Below are 27,297 nucleotides of genomic sequence, written 5' to 3'. Positions count from 1 at the left end.
GTCGTAAGGTTTGGTCGGCTGGTGGGATCCGGTTTGTCCGTAGCCCTGGTGGTATCGAAGGCGTGCCTGCTGTGACATCGTTGGTACGCAACGCCGAAGGGTTTGAAGGAATGCCTGAGGGCCTTTGTTGAATTTGCGTTCTACGATTGCGGTAGTCGACAGATCCCTCTTCTGGACTACGTGATCGGCGATCCTGAGGAGGCTGTTATTGACGACTCCGAGAAGATGCAGTGTCGTAAGGCTCACCATAGTCCCCGAACGCTTTCGGGCGTGATTGCCCTGGTTGCGTATACGATTGCTGTCGAGCCGCGGCTAGTATGTTGGAAAATTGTGGCGCCGTATGCGAGGGGCCTGGCTCTGGTGAGTCTTGGTATCCCGCTGATGTCGGCTGAAAGTATGCATTTTGTTGGGAGGCACGAGTACTCCCATTGACCGATGCTTCGTGGAGCATTGCAGGTAAACCCGCGTAGTGGTGGCCTTGAGCCGCCAAAGTCTGTCGATGTTGGTCTATCAGCTCGTACATTTCCTTGTGAGCACATTGCGGCATCAAGAAGTCATGGCCAGCATCATACAAGACTCGTTCTGCAAACTCGCCATCTTGAATCTCCTGTAGATCCCAATGAGCAAAATCGAGCGGCCAGGTAGAGTCTCAAGAGCTGATATGCATGCTGACTTCTGCGTTCGATTGGTGCGTCAGGATTTCGCATAATGTTGCTGCTGAGTCTCAGCCATGAGCGCAGTATTGCAGTGCTGAGCTGTCCCATGTTGAGGAATTTCGGATCATCGTTAGTTGGAAGCATGTCGCGTTGATCTGATCAATTGTGGTACTCCAGAGATCGTACTGTCTTGGTTTGTGCTGCCTTCTCTACTAGAGACGAGAGTCTGTATTCGAGCTTCTTCACCCCTGTTGTACAAAGTTACTGTAGCATAAAGAGAGTCAGTGAACGTTCGCTTGCTGCTCATCTTGGACACTGTGCTCTAGGCAGCATAGAAACAGAGATCGAATAATGTCGTCGTTAGATTGCTTTCTGACTCTCGGGCCGAGTGCAATGGCCGTAGAAGGCGAAAAGTCGGCCCGGCGTGCGTTTCAAATGCTACATTATTGCTGTCCTTCCATGACCACATCCTCTTATGAAGGATACTACAGCATTAGCCAACGGTCACGGTTCGCTGCTTGTGCTCGTGGTCGAGGCGGACCTAAATTAGGATTTCCACAAGATGTCATAGCAACGTCATTCGTCAACAACTTGGAGCACAAACGGGGAAGTCCTGCCGCATCGTAAGCTTGACGGCAGAGTGACCAGTGAAGAATTGCATGTGATATCCGTTCTGGACCTTCTAGCAGTCTGATTTCCTTCTTCGACCCAATATCTTCCTTTTCCCTCGCCAGCACCGCAAACATGTACTCCACACGCGCCATCGTCCGCTCCTCGAGAGCTGTACGCATCAATGCTGCACCGCTTCGACGCAATGCACGATTCGCATCCGACAGTGCCACCGGCCAGGCGAGCTCGGCAGCCCAGAGCACAGCTCAATCGCCGGCGGTCGTCGGTGCCCTGACAGGTCTCGCTGGCGGCATGGTCGGCTTCTACATCCTGTACCAGATGTCGGGCGCAGCGACGGCAGCTCGCACAGCAGGCCAGGTCAAAAGCTATGTCGACAGTGCCGGCAATCAGCTCAAGTCCACCTTCCAGGAGAACACTCCGGATGCTAATGAGGCTATCGAGTTCCTGCACGAGACAGCCAACAAGTATGCTCGCTGGTTACCAGGCGGTCGAGAGTATACAGACAAGGTCTTCCAGGACATTGAGATTATCCGCAAACGTCATGGCGATGAAGTCGATGAGATCGTCCGTGAGGCATATGGAGAGCTGCGCGACGTCAGCAAGCAGGGCATGAACCTCCAGACCATGACATCAACATGGGATGTTCTTTCCAAGCACCTTCAGCGTCTGATGGCCCTGGCTGGTGACGCCGCCCAAGATATCATGAACAACCACCCACAGCTCAAGGAGAAGCTCGGCGGCTCGTTCGACAACCTGAAGCAGCTCGGTGACCAGCTCGGGCCAGAGGCCAAGAAGCAGGTTGACGAGACGTGGAAGGAGGTCAGCGACATTGTCAAGGAGGGCATCAACTTCAGCAGCGCTGAGCGGATATACAAGCTCGTACAAGACAAGGAGCAGCAGATCCGCAAGATGGGCAAGCAGGCTTTCGACAAGGGGTACGAGACTCTGCAGCCACAGCTTGAGAAGGCACCTCAGGTCAAGAAGTTGGTGGAGGACAACAAGGATGCCTTGAGCTCTGGTAATTTCAGCGAGTTAGCAAGTGCCGTCTCTGCTGCTGTCACCTCAGGTAGCACGATGAACTTGGAGAAGTACATCATGAAGTAAGTGTTCTCGAGCAGCATCACCTCACAAGTTGTCTTACTAACAGAATCGCAGCGCCAAGGAAAAGGCCCAATCATCATTCAGCAGCGGCAGCCTCTCCCAGCTCGTCGGCATGGTCCCAGGCGGCGGCAAGATCCTGCCTCAACTCCAGAAGCTGCAGCAAGCCGCTCAACAGCATGGCGAGGAGGCCGAGCAGCTCGCCAAGGACACGCTTTCGGAGATTGGCCAGGTTCTCGAGAAGCGGAGCCAGCAGCTCCAGAATGTGTACGAGAAGGGAAAGAAGACTGCTGAGCAGCAGTAAGCATGAGTTGACGCAAGCTCTTCGTCTTCAGAACAGCGCAGGTGTATGGTGGGAAAGCATTGTACTATAGCGAGCAGCGTACAGCAGCAGCCGAAGGAAATGTACGAAGACGTTCTGTACCAATGGCACGATTTCAGATGGCCTTCGACTCTCAAGGACGATCATTCGCTCTAAACCCTATCTGCTCCATGGCTGAGCAAGATATTCCTTCCCGGCCGCTGAATGCATAGCATACACTTTTCTTACCTCTTGGATGTCACTCGGTACAATGACACTAGATCTTCAGCTTCCTTCGACTTGCGCGGGCAGCGAATTGTGTAATACCTCCCTACAATCCGACCTCCCCTCTCTGGTTATTCCCCCTTCTTGGCTTCATCATGTCGCTGGACAGGGACATGCCGCTTGCCCACGCAGACTATACTGAAGCACAGCCTGTATGTAATTGGTGTCACCTTCCACTTTCCCACCCTCGATGACATCTCGGCAAGGCACTTGATCCTTGTCTTAGTACTCTTGCCGACGCAGCAGACAGAGTAGAGGCTTACAATCATACATGTCCTCAACCACTCGAGCGCTTACGACAAATGTCGCGCATAAGCCCACCTCAACCTCTGCGCCGCCGCCTTCTGCCTCTCCACACCCACCCTAACATCCCCCAACTCCTCCACATCCTCACCAAACTCCTTGAACACCTCTGCCGGCATGATCCTATGCGCCGCATTCCTCAGAACATGCATCTCACACAGAAGCAAACCCTGGTCTTTATACGGCAGCTCACCATACTCCGTCGGCACCCCTCTGCTCAAGACACGGTCGATATTTCGAAGCTGCCTCATCATGATACCCTGCTTCCTCGCGGCTTTCGAACCGCGTTTCTGCGAGAGTGAGGTCCGGAGGTAGTGGGTCGCGAAATACGTGACCAAGATCCCCGGCGTCAGACCGACAAAGCCGAAGACCAGTTCTTGGGATTTGAGCAGGGAGTCGATGCCGCCGATGGCCACTTCCACGTCGACTTTCGTCTTCTGGATTTGTATCAGGAGGGCGCGGATGAGATTGCCGCGGACTGTGCCCATGAGTGGAGAGGCGAGGTCTTGTTCGTAAGCTTTGAGGACGGGGGTGAGGTCGCCTTCGCGGACCTTCGTCCTGATGCCCGCTATCTCAGTCTCCGTGAGTTTCGCTTTTGATCCAGTGGCGTGAGCAGGGTTGTCAATGGCAAAGTCGACGACCATACGCTCGAGGCTAAAACGGAGATCAGTATTTCTTAAGAGCATCCACGATCTGGAAATGGCACTCACCTGTCTCTATCACCCTCCAGCGACCGCTTCGACATGATACTGACCTCGCTCCCCTCATCGTGCCTGATCGTGCTGACCACTTTCCTCGTGGGCTCGACAACCCAATTCCGCCAAAAGTCCAGCACAGTCACTCCGAATTCCTGCACCCACTGCACAATCTCTGCCTTCCGATTGACCAGGATCCTTAGGACAGTACTGGACGAAAGCAAGCCGATAGTCAAAGGAAGCCACCACCTCACTACCCGCGACGGCTTCCCATGCTCCCGCACCACTTTCTTGAGCTCAGCATCATACTGCGGCAACGCCATGGAAATCACCCTCGTCAATCGCTCAGCAACATCCTGCGGCCTGACTCCCGTCATCCCGCCGCCTTCCTCATCAGCAGACATATCAGCACCGTACAGTGGATCGTCATCCGTGAGCTCCGCGACAGCCGCATCGAACTTTTCGATCGGCGTCTCAGCATCGTTGCACTTGGCAAGGACAGCCTCCATCAACGCCACGTTCCTCGCGACCGAAGCCATCCACCTCTGCTGTGCCTGCTCGAGATCGTCCGTTCCGAGCGCGTCGCCGTGTGCGCTTTCATTCGCAAGACCCTCACCCAACAACACCCCAAGAGCATTCGCATTCCGTGATCTGACTTTCTTCAGCGCAGCCTGCTTCCTCCTGATCTCGCCTCGTAGTCTCGTGACCGGACTCAGAACTTGCTTGTTGATCTCCTGCACACTCCTCTCACTTACAACTTGCCTCACAAGCCCATAGAATTCCGACCATCTCTTGCCCAGACTATCAGCTGCATCCTTCCGCGCACCCGTGATGCTGAAGTCTCCCCCTCGGGCTTTCACGTCCTCCCAAACAGTAAGGCTCCAATGCCAGAACTGGAAAGGCGAGATCTGGATGCCGTAGAGAGCGCTGTAGCGTCGTGATGAGAGGATCTCGTCCCAGTACCAAAGATCATCGGCGATAGCAACCGTATTGTCGAGGATACTCTGTAGCGCAAAGCCATATGTCTGTGCCGTAGCCTTGGACACTAGCAACCATTCCAACTCCGTCTCATACGGCTCCTTCTCGTCCCTGTCCTCTTCTGCTATCGCAAGCGGTGCTTCCGGTCGCGGCGAGAGTGTGGAAATGTATAGGGCGATCTGAGCCGGTCTGAGGAGGGCTCTCGTATCTGAGCCGTAAGGAGTAAGACCACGGATCGAGGCCTGAAGGGCTAGCAACCGCGTAGATGGTTTCGCCTTGCTACTATCGAAGTTGGAGGCACTCGTTCGCGAAGCACCCGGTGATGAAGGGGGCAAAGTCGCAAGTTGTACACGATCTAGCTGGGCATCGATCCGACGCACTTGGTCGAGCACGAAGCTCATGGTTGCTGGTCAGCTTCTGCTGATGACGGTATGGCTTCAGACCATCTTGTCAATATCTGTCAAGAGTAGGCCCAGCCTATGCGTATGTGAGGGTCTTTTTGGTTTTATGAAGACTATGCTCGACCAAGGACAGGAACCAAGATACAATTTCATGTTCCAACGGCCAACACACAACCAACAATGACGTGGGCCGGCAGCTCTGCGTGCCTGCTGCAGCCCAGAAGCTCGAGCTCGAGTCGGATTGGATGAATCGTGTACATGTTACAATGACTAGGGCCTGTGTCAGCAGGTCGCATGACCGACGAAGTACCCATCAGAAGGTATATGTTCTGCCTGAAACCTGTAGCATAGACACGTAACCAAAGTCTCTTCATTCTACAGGCGCCGTAAGGCCATCTCACTCATAAATCTCTACCGCCATAAAAATATTTACAAGTTAGGTAGAGACCATTTTCCAGGACATATCCGTCCAAACCCAGCAGTCAGTCCCCTGCTATGCAAGAAACGCCCTTGAACACCATAGCGAATGCATGACCGTAGCCCAAATCGCAGTCGCCTCTTGTTAAACAACGCCAGGAGCCCAGCTGAAGCAAATTCGCAGGACTCATCAGCAAAGCGCGCGCTCCTAAAAATCCAGACCACCACGCTCGATTCAATACACCTACTGCGCCTTCTGCGCCTTCGCCAACTTCCTCTCCCGTCGCCTCTTCTGCGCCTCAGCTCCACTCTCGGTGTCCAAGACATAATCCCACCACCTGAAGGAGCTGGAATAGTTGCCAATGAACTTCTCGTGATGGGTATCGTGGTGATCGGCACCGGCCCAGAAAGGCAGGAAATGGTGTAACGACCATGGGAACTCGTAGCCGGAATGCGCGTCGATGGCTTGGAACAGCCGGAGCACGATCCAGATGTACATGGTCAAGATGTGCAGGTCCTTGGTGATCGCACACCACAATATCGGTCCCGAGACTGTTCCCAGACCAAGGATCATGACTTCGATCGGGCTTGCGTATTCCGCTGCTAGGCCGAAGGGTGCGGAGTACTGGTGGTGGATCTTGTGGATGTTCTTGTACAGCGGTCCCCAGTGCAGAGCGCGGTGGGACCAATAGTGCCATGTATCCTCCAACACGAAGAAGATAGCGATCTGGTATGCCATGGTCAAGATCGAAGGGAAGGGTACGGTGGTGGTGAGGCCGAAGTACTGCGCCATTGGGTGGAAGAACCAGATCTGCGGTAGTTCGACGGTGAAGTGGGAGAGGAGGACAAGCTTGGCGCAGTCCCATTGTTCCTTCTTCGAGGGCACCTTTTGCTATGCATGATATCAGCCTGCTGTTCATCGACCAACTGCCACTAACACGGCTACACCTCTTCTCGTCCCCGCTGGAATATCAACTTACACCTTGGATCTTGTACTTGTTCATCGCCGGCATCTGATCAATGATCATCCACGGCAAACTCCTTCCGAAATACACCAGCTCATGCATCATGAAACTCATGATTCCGGTGGCCAGGACATCGTTGCCCATGAAGGCATACCATGCCGCCCATAGTCGCTCAAAGTAGTTTAGAGAGGGAGTGGCGCGGCTGATCTCGCTGAATTCGTGCCAGTATGTGTTGGTGGTGTGTGGGAGCATGGCGGAGGTGAGGGAGGTGTAGGTGGCGTTGTTACTGTGACCGGCGGTATTAGTACTAGAACGACCAGGTGATGGAGCGTTGGAACGATGGGACGTCTGAAGGGCTTGCTCGGATACTGTCGTGTAGGTGGCGAACTTACAACACGTCCATGGTATAGGTAGTCATTGGCATCTTGCCAGAATCCCTTGTGAGATCCAATCCCACTCTTTTCCTATACTGTGTTGCACAACACTCAAGCAGCGGATGGAATGAATGCAGGTGTGATCAAGTCAGAAGTGTGCGGGTCATGTGGCGAACAAAAGAGAAGACGAGTAATCTTAATCAAAAGAGTGAACTGGTCTTCTTCAACAACAATCTGTACTGCTTATGATGGCGGTCAATTCCCGCCGAGCAGCAATCGAACCACTTCTGAATGTAGATGAGACCCTGTTGAACTCTAAATTAGTTCCAGAAAGGCGGATCTTGCCTTGCCTTTTGTCCCTGCAGCTTTTCTTCACGCCACTTTTTATTTGCGCGAGAGATTTCGTGCCTGAGTCGGGTTGTTGGCCTGATACACGCAACTGGCTGCTCAGATATGTAGGACAGCCGTACGTCAGCGAAGTACACTCAGCTCCAAATGCTGAGATCCAGGAGCCAGTCTGGACTGCGAAGGATTTCGAGGTCGAGACGGCTAGGAGGTATTGTCGAAAAGGCGCAGGCACTCCTTCGTGAAGCGTACGGTCCCGAAATACCATCGTACGAGGACCGCTCGTCTTGAAACGCTCTCTACCGGGTCATCAGAGCGAGGCAAGACCCTGCCGCGATGAGGCCGAAGCAACAGGGTGTGTCATTCGGCGTTGGCAAAGAGTCACATGGACCTATTATTATTATTGTGGAGCTGAAGAAAGCATGGTAGATGCACAAAAACTATCATTGTATAGCGCTTCTGTTCCACGTATACTAAGGAGTGACTGAATGGTCATGCCTATGAACATGATGTATCTGGGGGCATCAATTCGTCAGAAGCCACACTGTAACTTTGGCCTCCTCGCACACCCCACTCCTCCTCCCTCTTAATTGCCTGAAATCGCGGACCCTCAGGCAAGAAGCGAAAGGATCCCCCGTACCTCCTCGATGCGCACAAGGACCAGAGCATGCATTCCCTGCCGCTCCTCACGACCATCGCCGCCTCACCCGGGGCAACCCCGCATCAGCATGCCTCAAACCACGACCCTACCGCAGCTTCTTCACCTCCGTCGACCACCCCTCGATCCCCTCTCCTTTACTCCCCATCTCCACCCCAAGCTTCACCCCATCCATCCCTTTAACCCCCTCCATGAACGCATGATTCGACATCCCCCCCGCATTCGCCCTCTCCGCCGGCAACAGCTCCAACATCGGCAGCAAGAAATCCGCGATCCGCTTCGCCTCCTCGATCGAAAAGTGGTACTTCTCCCGCAAAACATCGGGCAGGGCCCAGTGGCGCAGACGATGGATATTACGCAATTCGCCCTTGCGATTGAAAATCTCCTGCGACCATTTGCCCGAGATGCAGAGGGATTTGGGGAAGGTGCCGAGGAGCTCGATGATCTGCGCGATGTGGTCGTCGTCTTTACCGTATTTGGTGCCGGATTGGGGGTCGAAGAGGTAGTCGCCCGTGATGAGTTCGAAGACCTGGTCGTTCATATTAGCGTCCACCATATGCTGTATTGTATGTTTCAGAAGTAAGTGGCTTACCATACTCGCCATACTCCACACATCCGTACTCGCGCCCCATTTCGCCCCCAAAATGACCTCGGGAGATCGATACTGCCTCGTCTGAATATCATTCGTGAAGTGATGACCAACCCAGCAGGCGTTCCCCAAATCCGCAATCTTGACGGAGATCAAATCCATACTATCGCCCCTCTCCATCTCCCTTGGCTGAGGAGGGTGTGAGGTGCCTAGATCCATGTCCGAAACGTTATTGGCGAGTATGTCTCTGCGTCTGAACATCAGTTACCACAGTTGACAACACGAATATACTTTATTGGATGATTAATGCTTACGCAGTCTTCTCCCTCTCCTTCTGCGGATCAACACCTTCCACACCATTCTCCTCGGCATTATTCATGATACCTAGACTCTCGAGCATCGACTTTGGCGGCGGAGGATTGGAAGGAGGACCTGCAGCACCACTCATCTCAGCACTCTTATCTCCAATCGGCGAAGCACCGGAGACAGGAGGCTGCGAATTACCTTTACCCTCATTCATGACCTTGTTCAAACTCTGCGTGCTTCCGGGATAATTACTCATGATGTCGGTTTGGGAGAAGTTTGCGTTCATGGGGCTAGGGAGGGGTTGGCTGCCGGTGATGAGGGTCCTTCTTCTTCTGCGGCCGTTCCTGTGGTCGTCCTTGGCTTTGTTCTCGTCTTTGACGTATGTCTTCACGATTTGTTCCACGTCGCCAATCTCAATCAGGACGTTTTCGGGTTTCAAGTCGGTGTGAATGATGCCGCATTCACGGTGGAGGTAGTCTAGGCCGAGGAGGACTTGCTTTGTGATCTGCTTGACCAGTGGCATGGGTATGCCTCGGTGGTTCCACCTCTTGATCAGGCCGAGGAGATTCTCACCCAACACTTCGAAGACCATGCATACGTGCATGCCGTGCGGACCCTTGTGGTTGAACGAGTCCAGCAAGCTAACCACGTGAGCTCTGCCTGGATGATCCTTGTTCGCCTCGACGACCTTGTTGAGGAGCTTGATCTCATCCAGGGCAGTCTCGGTGTAGTGTGCGGCGGACCTCACAACCTTCATCGCAACGTGCTTGCCAGTGATGTTGTCTTTCGAGAGCCACACGGTGGAGAAGTGACCCCACCCCAGCTTCCGCACAATCGTGTATTTGCCATCCTTGTACTGCTCTCCCACCTGGACGGGGTGATAACCACCCTTGCAGTAGTCCTCCGAGTCCTCCTCGTCCGCGGTGTTCTCCGTAGCCTCGTCGCCGCTCGATTCGGAATCCGTGGGTGATTGGTGGATGTCGTGGCCGTATTGACCCTTTTGGTGGTTGAGAGGCGAGCCTTGACTCTGTCCACTGCGAGCTGTTAGTGGGCGTGGCATGACGTGCTATGAAAGCACGATGCGCGATGCGATGTGATGTAATTGCGATGTGCAGCGACAATGGTGGCAGCGACGGCAGCAGTGTTAGTATTTGTGTTAGTACCATGCGAGTGTGGTGGTGTATGTGTGGAGTTGCAAAGCGGCCGCAAGATTCGCAGGTCTTAGAGATCAAGAAGCTTGCTGTCAAGGTCACTCACCTATTCTGCTGCTGCTGCTGCTGCTGCTGTTGCTGCTCGGTGGTGATGATGGGCTTCAGATCTTGCTTCCGCCGCTTCTTCCCGCCATTGCTGCCATTATTGCTGCCATTATTGCTGCCATTATTACCACCCGAGCTCACGGTGCTGGCCACTTGCTTGGCTTTGTTGATCGCCGCCTTTTTGATGCTGTCGCTGCCATTCATCTTGTGTTGTCCACTTTCTCACACCGATCGGCTTTGCGCCGGCGAATATGTCCAGCGTCTCCGAATGAGAAGTTTGAGACCGACTTCCTCCTCACAGTGAAGCTCTCTCTCTGCGTCTCTGCGTCTCTCCGTCGCTGCTGATGTAGCTGCTGGATCTGGCGGTTCCGCGACTGGCGATGGCAATGGCCGGGCAGCGCTTGGAGTCCAGCGCATAGGTAGAATATGTCACGCTCCCTTCCTGTATACCCTACTTCAACTTTCCCCTCCTTTCTGTTCTCTTCACTCCAGACAAGTCACGCAGGTATATCGAAGACAGAGATGTCGTCGTTGAACAAAGTCCCACGATAGTAGAACTAACAAACTAGCACCACCGGGACTGGGGTCTGGGAAGGCTGGCTGGCGCAGCAGCACTGAGCACGCACGCCCCCAGAGCGAATCAGGAAGTCCGGCTGGTGGAGAGACGTTATGACGGCACACATCAGAGCATGATCAACAAAGTCCGGCTTCAGCATTACATCCACTTACTTCTAATCTAAAGGTATTATTGATTGATGAAAGGATAGGCAAAGCCAGTTGCTATATCTGTATGCTTGTCACTATCTCAACCGCAGACATATAAATCCTAAAACAGAGGCGATCACTCGGCAGTCAACACAAGCTCGTCAGTGCACTCCTTGGCGTAGATTCGCCAGAACAGATTATCATGTGCCGCGTTACCTGCTCGTTCATTCGCTTGACATCGACAACAAAGCCTTTGCAGGTCATGCTTTGCACACGACATGCAGCCTCGCGCGATAAAACGCCGTAGAGAATCATGCTCGAATATGCAAACCTGCATGATCGCCTTCTCGAGAAAGCAGGTACGCGCACTAGGCGCATGAAGAGAAATCTTACAAGGCGGGTAAATTGTGGCGGATATTCGCTTCGATGATGCTTCGGCTAGCCTTATTACAATCATGCCTTTGCTTGCTTCATACAGATCCCCAGGCATGAAGTCATGCTACTAGTATACATGTGCTTCCCCTATACGTACATGCTGCCACGGCCTCGTTATCGTCTCAAGCGATGCTCGAAGCATGACCGACCGGAAGCTAGAGCACAGTCGTAGACCGTGGCAAGCCGGCTCGAAAGTGGTGCATCTGGTGTGTCAGCCTGGTGCGAGAGCCATCGTGTCAGGCAGTTGCGTCTCGCCTAAGCAACCCAGGCGATTGATCATGGTAGGCGAGTCATGTGATGCCCTGCTGCTGTTCACAGTGCGAAGCAATGGTGTCTTCGAAGCCTGCTACGTCCATCGTCACTCATCGAGCAGCAATAGCAGCCTCCCACTTCTGCTGATCTTGCCTAGAAGCCACAAATCAGCATCACATCCACAAACAGTCCTACCACACAAGACCCAACTTACCGATCGAAATGCAAAAGCATCCCCAAAACCGGCACAAGCTGCATCTGATGCTTCTTCTCCTTCTGCTCCAAGAACTGAAACAGCACGTTCTTAAGATACACATAATCGATACTCTCCTTACTCTGATCTCCACCCCTTGTACTAGCAACAGGCGTCCCATTGCCACTCCCACTCACTGCGCGAGGTCCGGGCGACATGACGCGGCTAGTATCTATCGAGCTTCGCTGCGAGGACTGGAAACTACCTTGTCTTATCTTGTTGCCTGCTTGCAAGGTACGCAGCTCCTCCGACATGGCTTTGCTGGATTTCTGCAGCTTCTCGAGTCGAGTCTGTCGTTCTTCGAGCTCGTTCTTCACCTCCGCTTTCTCCCGTTCCAGGGCGGTAGTAAGACGTTCACTCTCATCGAGACTCTTCCTCAGTTGCGCCATTGCTTCTCTTACTTCACTCAGCTCTTCCTGAGCCCGCGCAGCCCTCTTCTCCAGGTCAATCTGTTGGTCCTGAAATGCCCGCTCCTTCTTCTCGGCATCACCCTTTGCCTCGCTAGCCCTGGCTGCCTCCCGCTCAGCATCCCGAAGCTTCGTCCGTAACTCCTCCAGCTCTCTAGACCTCCTACGACCAACAGTATTAGCCTCGTCTTCCACCCTGTCCCGCTCCTCAACAGCCAAGTCCATGCGCTCCCTCATCTCTCTGACCCTTTGCTCAGCTCTCGTCTCCACTTCCTCCAACATCCGGCGCATCGTCTCACCCTCTCTGCTCCTCTCCTGTAGAAGTCTTTGAGCTTCCATCAGCTCTTCCTCAAGACTCTCGTTTCGACCGCGGACCTCGCGCATTTGGACGGCGAGTTCTCGACTTTGATCCTGCTGGTTCGACATGGAGTTCTGCGCACTAGCATGCTGAGCCCGGGCCAGCTGTAGGTCTTCACGAAGATTGTTAGCCTCGTCGCGGAGCTTCTTGAGTTGGTGTTCCATTTCCGCTAGAGTCGACTTCGAGCGCTGAAGGTCACCTTCCGACTTTTGGAGATCCGCTTGCATCTTATCTCTGCCCTCTGTAGCTTCATCGCGCCTACTTTGGCTCTGCTCGAGATCTTGTCGAGCATTCTCGTATGATTCTTCCAGTGCTTTACTACGCTCATCGCTCTGCTTAGCTTGCCCTCGTAGCTCGGCAATCTCGCCATCTTTTGTGACGCCCTGGGACTTGTACTCCGCGATCTCGGATCTTAGGTCCTTCTCCTTGCCTTCTAGCCTCTTCAACGAAGCACCTGACTTCTCTAGCTCTGCTCTCACTGTCTGTAGCTCGGCAGCCTCTTCACGCAACCTCTTTAATTCCGGCTGCAGCTTGTTCGAGTGTTCTCTCACCTCGCTCAAATCCTTGAACCTCGTCTGTGCCAGATCATTCGCAGCCGCGAGGTCCTTCTCCAGCGATGATGCTTTCGACTCCAGCTGCGCAAACTCCTCCCCGAGCGACTTGTGCTTGGCGGCACGCTCTGTAGAATCGATCCCATGCTGCGTCTTTAACTCCTCAATCTGCTTCTCACACGTCTCCTTCGCTAGCTGTAAAGCCTCCTTGTCCTTCTCTGCACCACTCAACTTCTCCTTCACAGCCTGCAACTCCTCCGCTGTAGCAGTAGAAGTAGAACTCTGGGCACCCTTCAACGCCACAATCTCTTTCTCAAGCACCTGGCACCTGCTAGACAAATCGTTTCTTTGCGCCTGAGCATCCCTAGCTTCCTTTCGGAACTGATCACTCTCGATCTGGAGTTCTTCAACTTCATGCTGCACACTTTGCTTTTGCTCTCGCACAATCTTGAGCTCGTGCTTCGCATCAGTCGCTTGAGCTCCGATCTCCACCATGTCATCCCTCAATGATTGGATCTCTTCCTTCAATTCCTCCTCGCCCTTCAACTTCCGATCAAGTCGCTCGATCGCTTCTTCCTTCCGCCCGATGGCATGTCGAAGAGCCTCAATCTCCTGGTCCTTCTCGCGGATAAGGCGGCTGTAGTCGCTGATTGTCTGATTGCGTTCTTCGATCACTTGTTCGTGGTGGTGAATGACTTCTTCTCGGCCGTCATGCTGCGTCTCGGTATCGGATCTAAGCTTCTCGATATATCGCGGAATCAGTTGACTGGCCACATTCTGCGCTGCACCATCTTGCTTGAGCATCTCTCTGGCTTTTTCAGGGTTGGCGATGAGTTCATCGATGTCGATTGTTGGTGCTGAAACTGTTGTGGTCGACTCGGACGCAGCTTCTGAAAGAGGCTTCTTCTTTGCCTTTGACTTCTTCTTTTTGTTCTTCTTCTTAGCCTCGGTGCTCTCTGGCTCACCGTCCACCGACGGTGTGCCAGGCGTGGTAGGTAGTGTCGACGCCTCAGTAACCTCAGTACTCTCTGATCCCATTCTTGATCGCGGCTCCGGAGTGCTAATCTGGGTAGGCGTCTCGGGTAACTTCTCATGCTCCTTCTCTGGCAGTTTACACTTGCCACAATCAAGAATCATCTGATAAGCATCGTCACGCTCCTTGAAAGCGGTCTTGAGCTGGACTCTCAAACTCGCGGCCGAAGCTTCATGACCTTTCTTGCTGTCTGCCAGGCGTTGCGCTTCGTCACGCTCTTGTTCAGCCTCGGCCAATTTGCGCTTGAAAGCAGTTGCTGCACCTTCTTGGTGCCGAAGCTTTTCAAGCAGGTTGCCGCGTGTGTTGGCCTCTGACTCTAATTTGTTGAGCTCAAAACGTAGATCGCGTGCTTGGCCCTCAGCCTGCAGCTTACTGTTTTCTGCCTGCTGCGATTGCTCGCGAAGCGTGTTCACCAGACCTCGCAAGGTCTGAATACCCTTCTCGTCGCGTTGCGAATACGTGCCCTTCTTGAGGTTCTCGGCGTGCTCGTCCTGATACTTCTTCAGATTCTCTTCCGCTAACGCAGCTTTCTCCTTCAACTCCTGTTCACGATCCTGCAGCGATTGCTGGTACCCCTTCAATCGCTCCTGCAAGTGGAGAACCTGTCCCTCAGTCTGGGCGAGAAGAGCAGCAGCTTCGTGCTCCTGTTCTTCAGCTTCTACGCGAGCCTTGCCTGCAGCGCCGATCTCCTCCTTGGCTTCACCTAGCGCCTGCTTGACGCCGTCAAGGTCACGATCCTTCACGCCGACCTTGTTCTCCATGGCATTGAGGTTCAGCTGGCACATGTCAAGATCTTTGCGTAAAGTGGCGTTCTCGGTGGAGAGTTCATTGATGTAATCCTTGTGCTCCTGGATCTCAGCCACGTAGGCTTTGATCTCATCCTCTATTCCCTGCTTTTGCTCGGCATCATACGAGAAGAAATCCTCGTCCTCGCCCGATGCAGGTGTCTTCTCAGCGGCACTAGAGTGGCTGACGCCAAGAGGATCTCCACCACTTGTATGAGTTGTTTCCCTCGAGTCCTTCGCATTTCCCTGACGTTGTTCTCGTAACCCGGCAGCCTCGTCGAAGGCCTCCTTGGCTTTGTTCTCCGCCTCCTGCAACTTCGTCTTCAAATCCTCCCGCTCCCCAGTCACGCTTTTGAGCTCCTCTAGCACCATCTGGCTCTGCAAAGCTCGCTGATTCAAGAATTCGACCAACGCACCCGGCTCTTGTATTGATGTCAGAGGTGTGTGCTCTCTGAGCGTAGCTTCAAAGGGCTCGATAGCAACCACACGAGCGTGTGCCGTTCGGTAGTTGCGAAGAAGATCCTGGTATCGTCCCGTCAAAGTCTCCAGCTTGGCCAACTTCTTGCGCACATCGTCGGGCAGCTCGTCTTCCTCTACGGCCTTCTCCTTCCCTTTCTGGTTGGTGGACGCAGAGACATCCTTCTTGCCTTCTTCATCTTGTGGTCCATCCGCACTTTCCTTCGTCGGCATTGGCGTAGCCACCCTCGAGATGTCGGAAGCATCGTCGCCGATCACGAAGTCCTCCGGATCGGGGCTCTTTCCCGTCACGACAGCATCGCCAGCATCCGCAGCCCTCAATCTACTTCCGGCCCTTCGAGCAGGCGAGTCTGTCCGACCACTATTTCTCCTTGCTCCGGCATTGCTTCCAGATCGTTTCGGTGACTGAGATTGTTTAGCCTGCTTCGCTTGCTCCTCTGCTATCTTGCTGTCCAGGAGGGCATCGAGATTGAAGTTCTTGAGGCGCTGATACACATGTAACATTAGTCATTGAGCAGAGTAGCATGGCATGTCTGCTTACGTTGAACATGATTGCGCCTCTCTACTCCGCCTAAGCTCTACAAGCATCGTATCGTCGTTACCTCGTTAGGTGCCATCAACACATCACAACAATGTAATGTAGCAGCTCGTGTGCCTTGTACATGTCCTGGCAAGCATGGAGCATAGGCCTGTGGCTGGAGACGCTAGCGTGTACGATTAACGCGATCGACTTTGAGATGAACTTGATTGAGCTTGGACCCACGAATAAATCCTTGTCGACGACCTTCGATCCGAGTTCCAAAGCACAAACATTCATATCATATTGTGATCGATCATGCCAACGGAGCTGGAAGAGGTAGGAGAGTATCGACAACTCACGTCGATTCAAGCTGATGCTGTCACAGCTCGTCGAGTTCCTTCATCATGGCAACACAGAAATCCGGACGATAGGTATGTTGATGGTGGCAATACCATAATGCAAAAACAGATTCTGATCCATTCTTCTAGCTGCTGAGAATCTGGTCGGCTACACCACAGCACGACCATCGCTGTTCAAAAGAAATCAACTGGAACCGGTCAAGGACTTGAAGCTGTTGGTGCGAGACTATGCGCCCATTGCGAAGAATGCCTTGACGATGCTCGTCAATCTGTCCGAAGATCAAGAAATTCTCAAGAACCTTGCCGACGATGGTGACTTCCTGGAGGCCTTACTCAAGAAGGTGACAGTATGTTAGTCCCCCAGCTCGCCATATCACCCACATCATCAAGATATCGTCGCTGATTCCGTCGTCCAGGACGCAAACGAGCCCAACGCAGATGAGACCTGCATGCTCCTCGCCAACCTCGCCAAGTCCTCCAACATCACAAAACTGTTGACTCTGAAGCGAGAGGTCCCCAAAGCCTTGTCGACATCACCGATAGCAATCGACCAGCTCCTCGATTGCTTCGTAGCCGGGACGAATAAGAATGCAACGTACGACTACCTCTCCTATCTCTTCGCGGATCTCGTCAAAGAAGACTCTGGCCGGGAATACTTCCTGGCATCCCGGAAGGAAGACAAGGACATCGTGCCCCTGACAAAACTGATCGTCTTCACTGAACACAAATCCACCATCCGGCGACGAGGTGTGGCGAACACGATCAAGAACTGCACTTTCAGCGTCTCATCACATTCGCGACTCCTACTCGACCAGACCGAGACTGGTGTAGGACTCCTACCTTACATTCTCCTGCCCCTGATGGGTTCAGAAGAGTACAGCGACGAAGACACAGAAGGCATGCCAGACGAATGTCAACTGCTCGACCCAGACAAAGAAAGGGAGAAGCAGAATGATATCATCTGTACACTTCTCGATACCCTACTCCTCCTGACTACGGCAAGGGAGAGTCGAGATCATTTGAGGAAGGTGAAGGTATATCCCATTGTTAGAGAACTGCACTTACAGGTTGAGGATGAGGACGTGAGGGAGAGTTGTGATCGGTTGGTGCAGGTACTCATGAGAGACGAAGAGGGAGCGGGCAAGGAGGTGGAGGTGCCGAAGATTCAAGAGGTCGAGGAGGATGAGGATGATCAGATTGTGGAGGTGCTGTAAGACTTCACTATGAGTGGTACGCCTCTGTGGACTACTTGCATGAGCGAAGCTAATGTACGGTTGTGCGCCGAGCATATCATGCACAGCCAAGCAACAACATTTTCACAGCCTCGAATCATCTGTACCATGCAAGTCTAGTGCCATACCCATGCTCCGCTCATGTCCATTCTTTTAGCATTGACTCATATATTCATTGAACCCTTTGACAGGCTATCCGTGCCCCATATCAGTGTTCAGTCATCTCAGTCAAGTCCTCTCAATACACTCTCCGCCACATCTGTAGCAGTAGCCTCAGCATGACGTCCAGCCTTCTCCTGCTTGATCTTAGCGAGCAGTGCTTGCGCCTTCTCGCCAGAGATCTCACTAGTATTAGCTTCATTCTGGCGACTCGTTGGCTTCGACTTGGCCTTCGCACAGCCGCCACCTAGTGTAGGGAAGGCATCGTTGTCTGCCATGTCGATTGTCTTGGTGGCCTGGACCTGCTGTCGACCATTCGGTGGCCCGCGGGAATTGCCACCTCTGTTCTGAACCTGCCGTTGGTTCTGCTGAGCGGCGTGCTGAGCAGTATGCAGAGCATGCCGCTGCATCAAAGTCTGCACGGCGCCGTTGGTGGATTCTTCTAGCACCTCCAGACTTACAGCCTCCGGCACTTCCTCGACTAGCTCATCAAAGAGTCCACCATCATTTGCCTCACGCCCAAAGCCAATGTCCATCAGTATCCTCTTTGCCCTCCTGAACTCGTCTCGTATAGCGACAATGCCAGGGTGAGTCACGGTGCGGGCGACATTGTGCGCCAGCTCGAAGGGATCCTCGATGCAAAACAGATACCTGTGCTGCACCTTCTTGCCTTCTCCTTCTTCTGTGATAGCTTTGACCCATCCCTTCTCCTCCTTCGTCTGTATACCACCTTGAGAGCGCAAGGAGAGCACTTGCTGCATCCAGTGGAACTTAGGGCCATTACCCATGGACGAGAAATAGTCGAAGAAGCCGTTCAGTAAGGAGCCGAGAGGCTCGTTGTTGGTGGACATCTGACCGGCCTTTAGTGCTCTTGCAATCTCTTCTTCGTTACGCCAGAAGTCGACGGTCCAGCCATCGCACTCTGTTCTTGTCGCTCCTGGAAGCTGACACGATGCAGATGGTCGCCATGGGCCTTGAAGGTTTGGCAAGACCGCAGGCCGAGCCACATTGACAAGATAGTGCAGCACCATGAGGACGTAACCGTAACTTGATAGTGTGCCAGAGTATGAGCTGTTGATCTTGCGCTTCTTGGCCCACTGCTTGATGAAGAGGATCATTGGTGTCACACGAGGGTCGCAGAAAGCGTAGCAGCGGAGTAGCTGCGTGTTGTGGAGGCCGAGTGGATTGAAGAAGTTGATGTCGCACTGGATGCCTACGCCCGACTTTGAAAAGTCCAGTGGCCCAGCTTTACGCTCGCGGGTGAAAGGTCTGTTATCACGCCTCGGTTTTGTCGCGAGCGCCTCTGACTTGTTGGCATTTCCGGATTTGCTCTCATCGACAGAGAGCTGCTCGACGGCCTCCGCTAGAGCTGTTGCACCATTGGTCGTGCCGTTGGCATCGATGGAAAGGGCACCATCCACAGGTTGTGGTGGCGCTAATATGCCCGCCGCTCCATTTGGACTGGCACCGTTGGTTCTCGCAGGTCCGTCGGCACCAGCCAAGGCAGAGCTGATATCGTTCGGACCAGCTTGCTGATTTCCGTCGTACTCGTGTAGATGCGGGTACTTCTTGTCGTGGTCCAGATAGTCCCACTTCTCACGCTCCTCCCTCAATTTGTCCAGAAGACTCTCGGCCGGCTTTTCGCAGATTTTGATGATGGGTACCCTCGTGCGAGTGAGCAGTCGTGCACCGAAGCCGAGCTGAAGCAGTTTTTTCTCTAATGCCCGTGGCAAGTCATCTTCGAGCAGTCCCAGACTTGCGTTAGCTGGGGAGCCATCTGGCAGCACTATTACCAGATCCATGTCCGAGCCTGCGTTTGCAAAGCCAGAGCGAAAGCTGCCGAAAGTTTGGAGTGAGACGATGGGTAGCCGCTCGGGATCTGCCTTGCACACCTCCTGGACGATCGACTCCAGGCGTTCTCGAAAAGCCTCTTTCTCATCACGTTCGGCGGCAACCATCGCAACTCTCGCGATCTCGACATTGGCCAGGCTTTCCAGATGTTGCGATTGTGCGCTGCGCACATCATGATGCATCGGCATCGGTGAGCTACGAGCGGGAGACGCATTGTTAGGATTGTACAATTGCCGAGGCGGTCCTTGAGGGCGTTGGTAGTACCCTGCGACTTGCCCTCCGCGCTGGAATTCGCTCGGATCAAGAGGAGTGTTTTGCTGTGCTGAGGCCACGGCACGAGACTGTGATAAGTTTTGGCCTGTGGTCACCTGCGGTCCTTGAGTTTGCATACGGCGTTGCTGCTGACTTGGTCGATGATTCGCATGTCGCTGTTGTTGTTGTGCAGTGGACTGAGGAGTGTGACTTTGTGCCTGCTGGCGTGGCGGTCGTGCAGTGCGAGCATGGGATTGCGGATGGGTTGAGTACTGCTGTCTGCCAGGTGGCAATTGTGGCTGCTGGGTCGACTGGCTCTGGTTCTGTCTCACTGGCCCAGCAGAGCCCTCGGTGGTCTGGCCATTACCATGCCCTTGACTAAGCTGAAGCTTCTGTCTTATGTCGTCTTCGAATGCTCGATCCATGACTCGATGCTATCCCTGATCACCCTCTCGTTAGTATATGAATTACAAGCTAAGGTCATTGATCGAGGTGGCGGAGCGGGCAGCAGCAGCAGGCAGCGATTTAAAGGCCTCTATCGATTAGTATCCATCACTATGCGTCCGCGATGAGATTCGTGTTTACATGGCGTGGTCGCGGTCAATAGCGAGCCGATTCTCTAGCTGCGGCTGTGTCCGACGCTAGCAGCTCGCTCCAGATCCCGCAGGCACGCGCGCACGAGCTGCTACCATAGTAGTTAAGCTCAATCACGGTTAATGCAAGGCATATCTCGCAAACATACTTCGAGTCAAAGCGAGACATACAACTTCTTTCAGATTCTCACCAGTATCTTCGCACCGATCGCATGTGATATCCTTTTCAGTACAGCCCATGTCACACGCCTCTCCCGCTACCTTCTGGACCGCGAAGTCCGGCATTGCAGCTACTGACTGTAGCATACAGCGACTGGCCTGCTCGTGCGTCACGCTCACCATATACACACAGCCGCGCCCTACTCTGCGAGAATGGCCTACCGACCTACAGCCCCGCCGCCAAATGCCACTCCTCAGCCGATGGTCCGCAAGAAGGCACCTGTGAGCATCTTCAACCCCAAGAAGAAGCCTCAGGTGAAGAGACCGGCGCAGGCGTACGTAGGTTCCGGTCAGGTGCCGGTGAATAGTGCTCGACCGCATGCTTCTGCACCAGTCACAAATGGCGCACATACTGCAGCACCTGTCGCCAAAGAAGATGATCCCAGCACCTACTCCGAATATCCCATCACAGTCTCCAAGTCGGCCTTGATGCGCGGGCTCCACTACCACGGTTTCCGCATGCAGAGCAAACTTGATGACAAAGGCAATCTTATTCAAATCGACCCATTCGACGAGCGAGAATTCACCCGACCGGTGCGACTCTACAGGCGCCGACCACAAGACAAGCCGGAGGCAGCAGAACAGTCAGATGCCGCCTCAGGCGTGGACGACAAGGAGCGCGAGGCGCGAGACATCAAGCGTGCTGAGCGGCAGAAAGAGCGCGAGGCGAATCAGGCGCTGATAGCTCCGTCGGCAGAGACCGCAGGCAAGAAGACACAAAAGAAGAAGCCGCAGAAGAAGGTCGAGGATGTCTACTGGGATGAGAACAACCCAAAGAACCAAGCAAGGTCGCAGCTGCGATACGAAGAGGCTCGACCGTGGCACATGGAGGACTTTGACTACAAGAACAAATTCTCTGCCACCTACGAGGAACCTCTCAGCAGGAAACATGTGATGCTCGAGGTCAGTAGCATAGGGACCTTCAACATGGTGCCAGTTGAGAAGTGGTATCGCATGGCTCGTGTGGATCGGGTGAAAGCGTTCGATGATGCCACGATTATCAAGATGATGGACGACAAGAAACACCCTGCACCAAGATGGCTCCAGGGCAAAGATCCGAAGGAGGTTGAGGCTATCGCTAGGCAGATGGCCATGTCCGCAAAGATGGAACAACTTGCTCAGCATCGTTCGGTCAAGAAGTTTGACGCCGGTGACGATGACGCCCCGTCGTTCATCAAGAATGAAGAGTATCGTGCTGATGTGGATGAGATCGACTTCGAATTCAATGATGAGTTCCAGGACGATGACGAAGGCTTTATCTGGGGCGATGCGAATGATGACGAAGCAAAAGATACGGAGAAGCGTGTGCGCGACGAGATGCGTACTGCTGGTCTGCCGGACGCTGACGTCAAGCGAGCGGATGAGGACGATTGGGTTAATGAAGAGAAGAATCAGGAAAATGCCAATGAGGACGAGCGCAAGCGGCAGAAGAAGATGCGCAAGCAGCTAAAGCGCAAGGAGTCTCGATTCGAGTACGACTCCGATGATGATGGTAACAGGTATCGTGACTCAAGTGAATCAGAGGACTCGGAGGAGGAGCGCGAGAGGGAGGCTGAGGAGCAAAAGAAGCGTGAGGCCGAGCTAACTGGCCAAGCTAATGGCGACAAATCTGGAGATTCGACCAAGGGTACCAATACACCTACCGGCAGGTTGGAGAAGAAATCGATGAAGCGTGAAGCGGACGCTTCCGATGCTAGTGGCAATGAGTCGAGCAGAAAGAAGGCGAAGCTGAACGGCGCTGGTGGTGCAGTGCCGAATGGAGCTCGACAACTTTCACGTAAGCAGAGGCATGGCATTCTTGAACTGGTGGATACTGACATCGTTGCAGCTGACGCAGCCAAACGTATTCCATCTGGCTATGGCTCCGGCAGCGAGACTGACACCTCCCGCGCCGGCCGCACAGGCACGAAGCTCCGCCTCAAAAACAGTGTACCCGGCTCTCCACGGACGGGTGGTACACCAAACGGCTCTCGCGCCGCTTCACCAACGGGCAGTCGAGCACAAAGCCCCGCTCGACCCATTCAGCCCAACCTACCATTCCCAACTGTGGATGAGATACAGGCAGCTATCCCACCCGAGGGTATTGCTCTCGGCGAACTGGTTCAGGCTTTCCGCGCCCGGGTGGCGAAGAGAACCGCGGACTTCATTGCCATGGTCAAGGAAGTGGGTAGGGCGGCACCGGGTGTCAAGGGCAAGATCGTGCCTAAGACGGAGGAGGAGATGGCCGCTGCTCGAGCTGCTGCTGCTCGAGCTGCTGGTGATGATGGATCGGCATCCACTCTGGCCGCATCTGTTTCCGCGACCGCAGGGAACTAGATGGGCCCTGCTAATCTCGCGCTTCCACCACTCTTACGTCGATTCCCGACCAGGACAGAAATCAGAGATGCCATACCTCGATTCAGTGGTGTGAAGTTCGAGGACATGTACGAATTCTACGACCGCGTTCCTATAGATCGACGCCAAGAATTCCTCCATCTATTACGAGCGAACGTCAATTACGACAATATACTTGATGTGGTCTTTCGCAAGCCATGATTCCCGCGGATGTCACTAGCTCCGCCATGACTCCAGGAAGAAGGCGTGGTGTTTTGTCTTGTTGGACTTTTGGCTACGGTCATTGTTGCGGACCGCCGAGGTAATATCTGATGACTACGGTACAGGGAACAGCTATCCTTGTGCTCTGCAGTGATCAAGTTGGGTGGTATTGGTCCCCCCAGTACCGCCAGTGGAAGATGGTAGCGTTATAGAGAGTCGCGCGCCTCTTTGGCTACGCTTCTAGTGGAAGATTCACACCCTAGACTACTCATCGTTCACTACCAGATAGTGACTGTGGTCTATAGCATCAACCTATCTTTCACATCAGGCTTCTGGCCTTTTGAGAAGCTCGTTGAAATGCTGCAGAGGTCCAGCCGATTTGAGAAGCTACATCTAGCACTGCGCTGTCTACCACACAAGACTATCACAAAGGACTCCGCTCACGTCCATGGCCTGGGCAAGTGTCCATAGGCTTACCTGCGATTCTTTGTTCCACTATGGACCCAGACCTGAACAAAGCCATCCATCTGTGCTTTTGACCAGACACAATAGCATTGATCAATGTGATCAGATAAAGATCCGAAAATTTGAGCCCGAGTCTCGAATTCGCTGCCCAGCCAAGTGGATTTCAACACTGCCGTACGTTGATCGTACGGACCTACTCACCAAGGCTCCAGGACACTGTGCTACATCTCGACTTGAGACCGCTGGCGGTCCATCTCATGATGTCAGACCCCTTCATTGCAGCTCTGATGCAAGCAGAGACGAACAGGAAAGTCGTGCACCAACAGTGCGTTACAGCCCGGCAAGAAGTACTCAAAAGATACAACTCTGCCTACGAGGCGGTAGCACGAAGAGGGCAGTTGGGTCATGATACCCCAACCAACAGACGGAAAGCCTCAAGTCTCACTGAGCTGTGTCGCAAGGATGCTAATCTTTCAGTCGAACAGCTCATGAAAGCTGCATATATTGCGAAGGACATCCTGCATGCTCGGGAGAAACAGTACAAGCTAGCATGCGCGACCGAAGCTGAGGCTAGACAAGACTTGGACAACTATCGTCTCAGTCAAGGCAGACTGCGGCACTTTGAGCCAAATACTACTGCTAGTGACACGAAGGGTCCCATCCAGCTCTGGCGTGCGCAAGTCAATGCTGCCTTCGACGACTACGACAACATGAACTCCTTTCCCGCACCTCCTCCACATCCGGAAGGCACCAAACATTCGCTGAGCTGTCGAAGCCGTCCTAGATGGAGACAGAAGACTTCCGATGATCGACTGATCCAGGCCTGCGATTGCGCTGTTCGAGCCGCTTTCTTGGGCGGTACGCGATCGAAGGAGGAGACTATCTCGTTGAAGACTGAACGGCTGAGGTGGGACCCTGATCTCTTTCCCGGCGCGCTCAGGGCACAGGCAAGGTATGTTCATGATATTCTTGAGGGCTTGTTTACGGGTGCTTGCCAGCCTGGCGCTAACAGACATTGAAGTAGAAGTCCTGAGTGATGGTCGCTGGTCGATCACGCGGTGAAAGTCCGCGACAATAGTAATTCAATGTTTCACTTCCTCTTGTTCTCATCTCATCTAATCCAGTCTTTCCAAGATGTAACCCAATTCCGTTTGTGCTGATTCTTTCACAGCAATGAAGGCCTGCCTGTTGTACGTCACTACTCGAGCCTTGAGACACGATCGAACATTTTCGGAACAATCACATCATGGAGGACCTTCCCTACAAATCGTCAGGGCTAGTTTACTCTTCCTTCGAGGTGGCCTTACCTAATTCATTCATTCAACATCGTTTATGTATAGGATATCGTCGCAAACTTTACAGAAGCCATGCCGCCCTATGCAAGCACCGCCTACCTGGACCGTTTGACTCGCAACGCCGACGATCTCAAGACAGCATTCGCCACGGCACAGGGTGATGTCGATGAAGCACGCGCAGAACAAAAGCGATGCGAACGGCTGAAAGAAAAACTGTCCAAGCAGCGACAGGACGAGGAAGCAGGATTAGGCATTCGAAGTGCCCCCAACTCAAGGAGTACACCCCTCGATGAATTATTTCAAAGCATGCTCAGTCTACACCTAAGTGTCTCGGAAGCTGAAGACGCAAGTGAGAAAGCCAGCGAGGAGCTTAGAAACGCCAGGATGAATCTTGATGCCATCAAGGGGAGGCTGTTCCATGCGAACTCGGTCCTCGAAGAGTATCAACGATGGCAACGTTCTACTGAAGAAGCCAAGGAACGTGACCGAGTCGCCGCAGAAGCGGCTGAAAAGCACCGCGAGGAAGAGAAGAAGTTCCGTAGATGGGTCGAAGCGCAGGGACGTAAGATGCGCGAGCGTCAGGAAGCTGAGGATCAGTTGGCCCAGCAGCGGGCGAGGATACCCGCGGAAAGGGAACGTCAGGCGAAGGCGTATGAAGCTAAACAGCGTCAGGCCAAAGAGCGTGAGGCCAGGCAGCAAGAGGCCAGGCAGAGTGAAGCCTCGGAGCGTGATGCTAGAGCTCGCGAGGAGAAGCTACGCCAAGAACAGCAGAGAAGAGCACGGGAGAAGGGCGACTGGCCCCGTGATTGGTTTCGCCAGGAGAAAGCCAGACTTGAGGATGCATGTTCCAAGCTCTCGCCCTCGGCGAGACCTCCGACGAAGCTTATCGCGATCATCACCAGACAAAACATCGTCGCCTTCTTTGCCGTTTTCGAGGCCATGCCCACTGATCGCAGTACTTTGAAGGCCTTCCCGGAGCCGCCTTCCGAATCATGCGAGGAGCTTGCATGCAGAACATCGGCTGCAGATCGCAAACTCGAGGCCTGCTCATGCAATATCAAGAAGGTCTTCTCTGGCGTGAAAAACATCAAGGCTATGCGTAACCGCTTTCACCCGGACAAATTCGCGAGATGCCCGGAGGAAATTCGAGAGGTGATGCAGAAGATGGCGGAGGAGATCTTTGTCGTACTTTCCGGTATGATCTAGGGTAATGATGGTGCAGTATGTGAAGTGGCGACACCTTGGAGGATTTCGATGGTCAAGAGCCTGTTGGAGAATCCGAGATCGAGAGGCCAGGGCCTGGGGCGACGTGTTTTCTGTCCTCGAATTCAGGATGTAATTAGATTCCAAGACTTTGTGGTCGAGTATGGTTATCAGGCACAACATTGGCGATGAGAAAGTTAGGTTATCGCAGGCAGTCTCATGAGTGGCTGTGAACTGAAGAGATTACAAGCACAGCATGGTATACTTACTTTCCAGTAATGAACGCAATCTCATATCTCGAGGGAACACCTATATCGCACCGAATTCATAGCGAGGCGAACAAGTTGTCGCAGGTGGTGCATGTCTAGCAGGTAGAATTGTCCTATGTTCCATCGAATATGCGCGCCACTTGTGGTCACCGTTGCGGCTATAGCTGCGTTGAGTGCCATCAACATTTTGCATAATGTGGATTATAGAGCTCCGACTTCTACATGATATTGCATCATGTGTTCAGGGGTTACCATACCAAGAGTATCGCGGTGACCTTACGTCTATAAGGAGAGGCATATGGGAGTGACGGCAGTAATTAGATGTCTCCTCTATCACAAATCTTTGTATATCGACAGTCTTGCACATCCTCCCCTGAGACAAGGACGGTAACATGGCTGATCTGACCACCAACATCTGCCCTTCTCCAACAGCAAGCGGCGATTGTTGAACTGCAGTATACGACGCCAAGCCATTGCCGACCTCACGCCCTGGTGGTGGGTCACTCACGGTATCAGCACAACGTATTCGGTGCTCGCGCCGCCGCGAATCTGCCGTCTCAATTGAGCACAAGACCACGACGCACAGCATACGAGTCTCAAGCGTGAACGGTCGCAAGATCAGGGTTGTATCTTGGTCGAACATGGTTCTGCTCTCTGCACGCATGCACGTGATGGTCCTCGAATCGTACGACGTATTTCTTCGGATCATTCGGAAACTGGTTGAAGAGGTGGCGGTGAAGTCAGTCGACGATAGCCCAACATCGAACCATCGTCTTGCAGGAGCGTTGAGACAACGCCCGGCTTTTACCATGCTAACCCAAATAGGCAAAAT

The 27,297-nt window shown here is 53.5% G+C and overlaps 9 protein-coding genes across 9 annotated transcripts; 4 read left to right on the top strand and 5 right to left on the bottom strand.

The window, feature by feature from the left end:
• Positions 1–1,400: 1,400 nt before the first annotated feature.
• On the top strand, positions 1,401–2,688 carry LTS14_002972 (uncharacterized protein; the record flags this gene model as incomplete). Its single annotated transcript, XM_064835677.1, has 2 exons — positions 1,401–2,386; positions 2,442–2,688. The coding sequence occupies 2 exons, from the start codon at positions 1,401–1,403 to the stop codon at positions 2,686–2,688; spliced, it is 1,233 nt and encodes a 410-aa protein (XP_064696727.1).
• A 575-nt stretch (positions 2,689–3,263) lies between these two features.
• On the bottom strand, positions 3,264–5,347 carry NCA2 (Nuclear control of ATPase protein 2; the record flags this gene model as incomplete). The annotated part of the gene is made up of 2 exons (XM_064835676.1): positions 3,264–3,927; positions 3,984–5,347. 2 exons carry the CDS (start codon positions 5,345–5,347, stop codon positions 3,264–3,266), a joined length of 2,028 nt encoding a protein of 675 aa, XP_064696726.1.
• A 661-nt stretch (positions 5,348–6,008) lies between these two features.
• Positions 6,009–6,981, bottom strand: ERG25 (C-4 sterol methyl oxidase; the record flags this gene model as incomplete). Its single annotated transcript, XM_064835675.1, has 2 exons — positions 6,009–6,656; positions 6,745–6,981. The coding sequence occupies 2 exons, from the start codon at positions 6,979–6,981 to the stop codon at positions 6,009–6,011; spliced, it is 885 nt and encodes a 294-aa protein (XP_064696725.1).
• Positions 6,982–8,194: 1,213 nt separating this feature from the next.
• On the bottom strand, positions 8,195–10,461 carry SKY1 (serine/threonine protein kinase, CMGC; the record flags this gene model as incomplete). Its single annotated transcript, XM_064835674.1, has 4 exons — positions 8,195–8,635; positions 8,699–8,942; positions 9,010–10,035; positions 10,259–10,461. 4 exons carry the CDS (start codon positions 10,459–10,461, stop codon positions 8,195–8,197), a joined length of 1,914 nt encoding a protein of 637 aa, XP_064696724.1.
• A 1,298-nt stretch (positions 10,462–11,759) lies between these two features.
• On the bottom strand, positions 11,760–16,063 carry IMH1 (Golgin imh1; the record flags this gene model as incomplete). Its single annotated transcript, XM_064835673.1, has 3 exons — positions 11,760–11,802; positions 11,864–15,999; positions 16,055–16,063. The coding sequence occupies 3 exons, from the start codon at positions 16,061–16,063 to the stop codon at positions 11,760–11,762; spliced, it is 4,188 nt and encodes a 1,395-aa protein (XP_064696723.1).
• A 285-nt stretch (positions 16,064–16,348) lies between these two features.
• On the top strand, positions 16,349–17,606 carry HGH1 (the record flags this gene model as incomplete). Its single annotated transcript, XM_064835672.1, has 4 exons — positions 16,349–16,369; positions 16,419–16,464; positions 16,522–16,739; positions 16,809–17,606. 4 exons carry the CDS (start codon positions 16,349–16,351, stop codon positions 17,604–17,606), a joined length of 1,083 nt encoding a protein of 360 aa, XP_064696722.1.
• Positions 17,607–17,848: 242 nt separating this feature from the next.
• LTS14_002966 (uncharacterized protein) lies at positions 17,849–20,311 on the bottom strand (the record flags this gene model as incomplete). The annotated part of the gene is made up of 1 exon (XM_064835671.1): positions 17,849–20,311. One exon carries the CDS (start codon positions 20,309–20,311, stop codon positions 17,849–17,851), a length of 2,463 nt encoding a protein of 820 aa, XP_064696721.1.
• Positions 20,312–20,851: 540 nt separating this feature from the next.
• On the top strand, positions 20,852–23,014 carry TFG1 (transcription factor IIF subunit tfg1; the record flags this gene model as incomplete). Its single annotated transcript, XM_064835670.1, has 2 exons — positions 20,852–22,475; positions 22,527–23,014. 2 exons carry the CDS (start codon positions 20,852–20,854, stop codon positions 23,012–23,014), a joined length of 2,112 nt encoding a protein of 703 aa, XP_064696720.1.
• Positions 23,015–23,958: 944 nt separating this feature from the next.
• LTS14_002964 (uncharacterized protein) lies at positions 23,959–26,199 on the top strand (the record flags this gene model as incomplete). The annotated part of the gene is made up of 3 exons (XM_064835669.1): positions 23,959–24,650; positions 24,870–24,888; positions 25,039–26,199. The coding sequence occupies 3 exons, from the start codon at positions 23,959–23,961 to the stop codon at positions 26,197–26,199; spliced, it is 1,872 nt and encodes a 623-aa protein (XP_064696719.1).
• Positions 26,200–27,297: the final 1,098 nt, after the last annotated feature.

The sequence above is a fragment of the Recurvomyces mirabilis genome (assembly GCF_035927965.1).
Source record: "Recurvomyces mirabilis strain CCFEE 5264 chromosome Unknown scaffold_6, whole genome shotgun sequence".
Lineage (NCBI taxonomy): Eukaryota > Fungi > Ascomycota > Dothideomycetes > Mycosphaerellales > Teratosphaeriaceae > Recurvomyces > Recurvomyces mirabilis.
The sequence above is the reverse complement of the archived record's forward strand: the minus strand, read 5'-3'. Positions and strand labels throughout refer to the sequence as shown.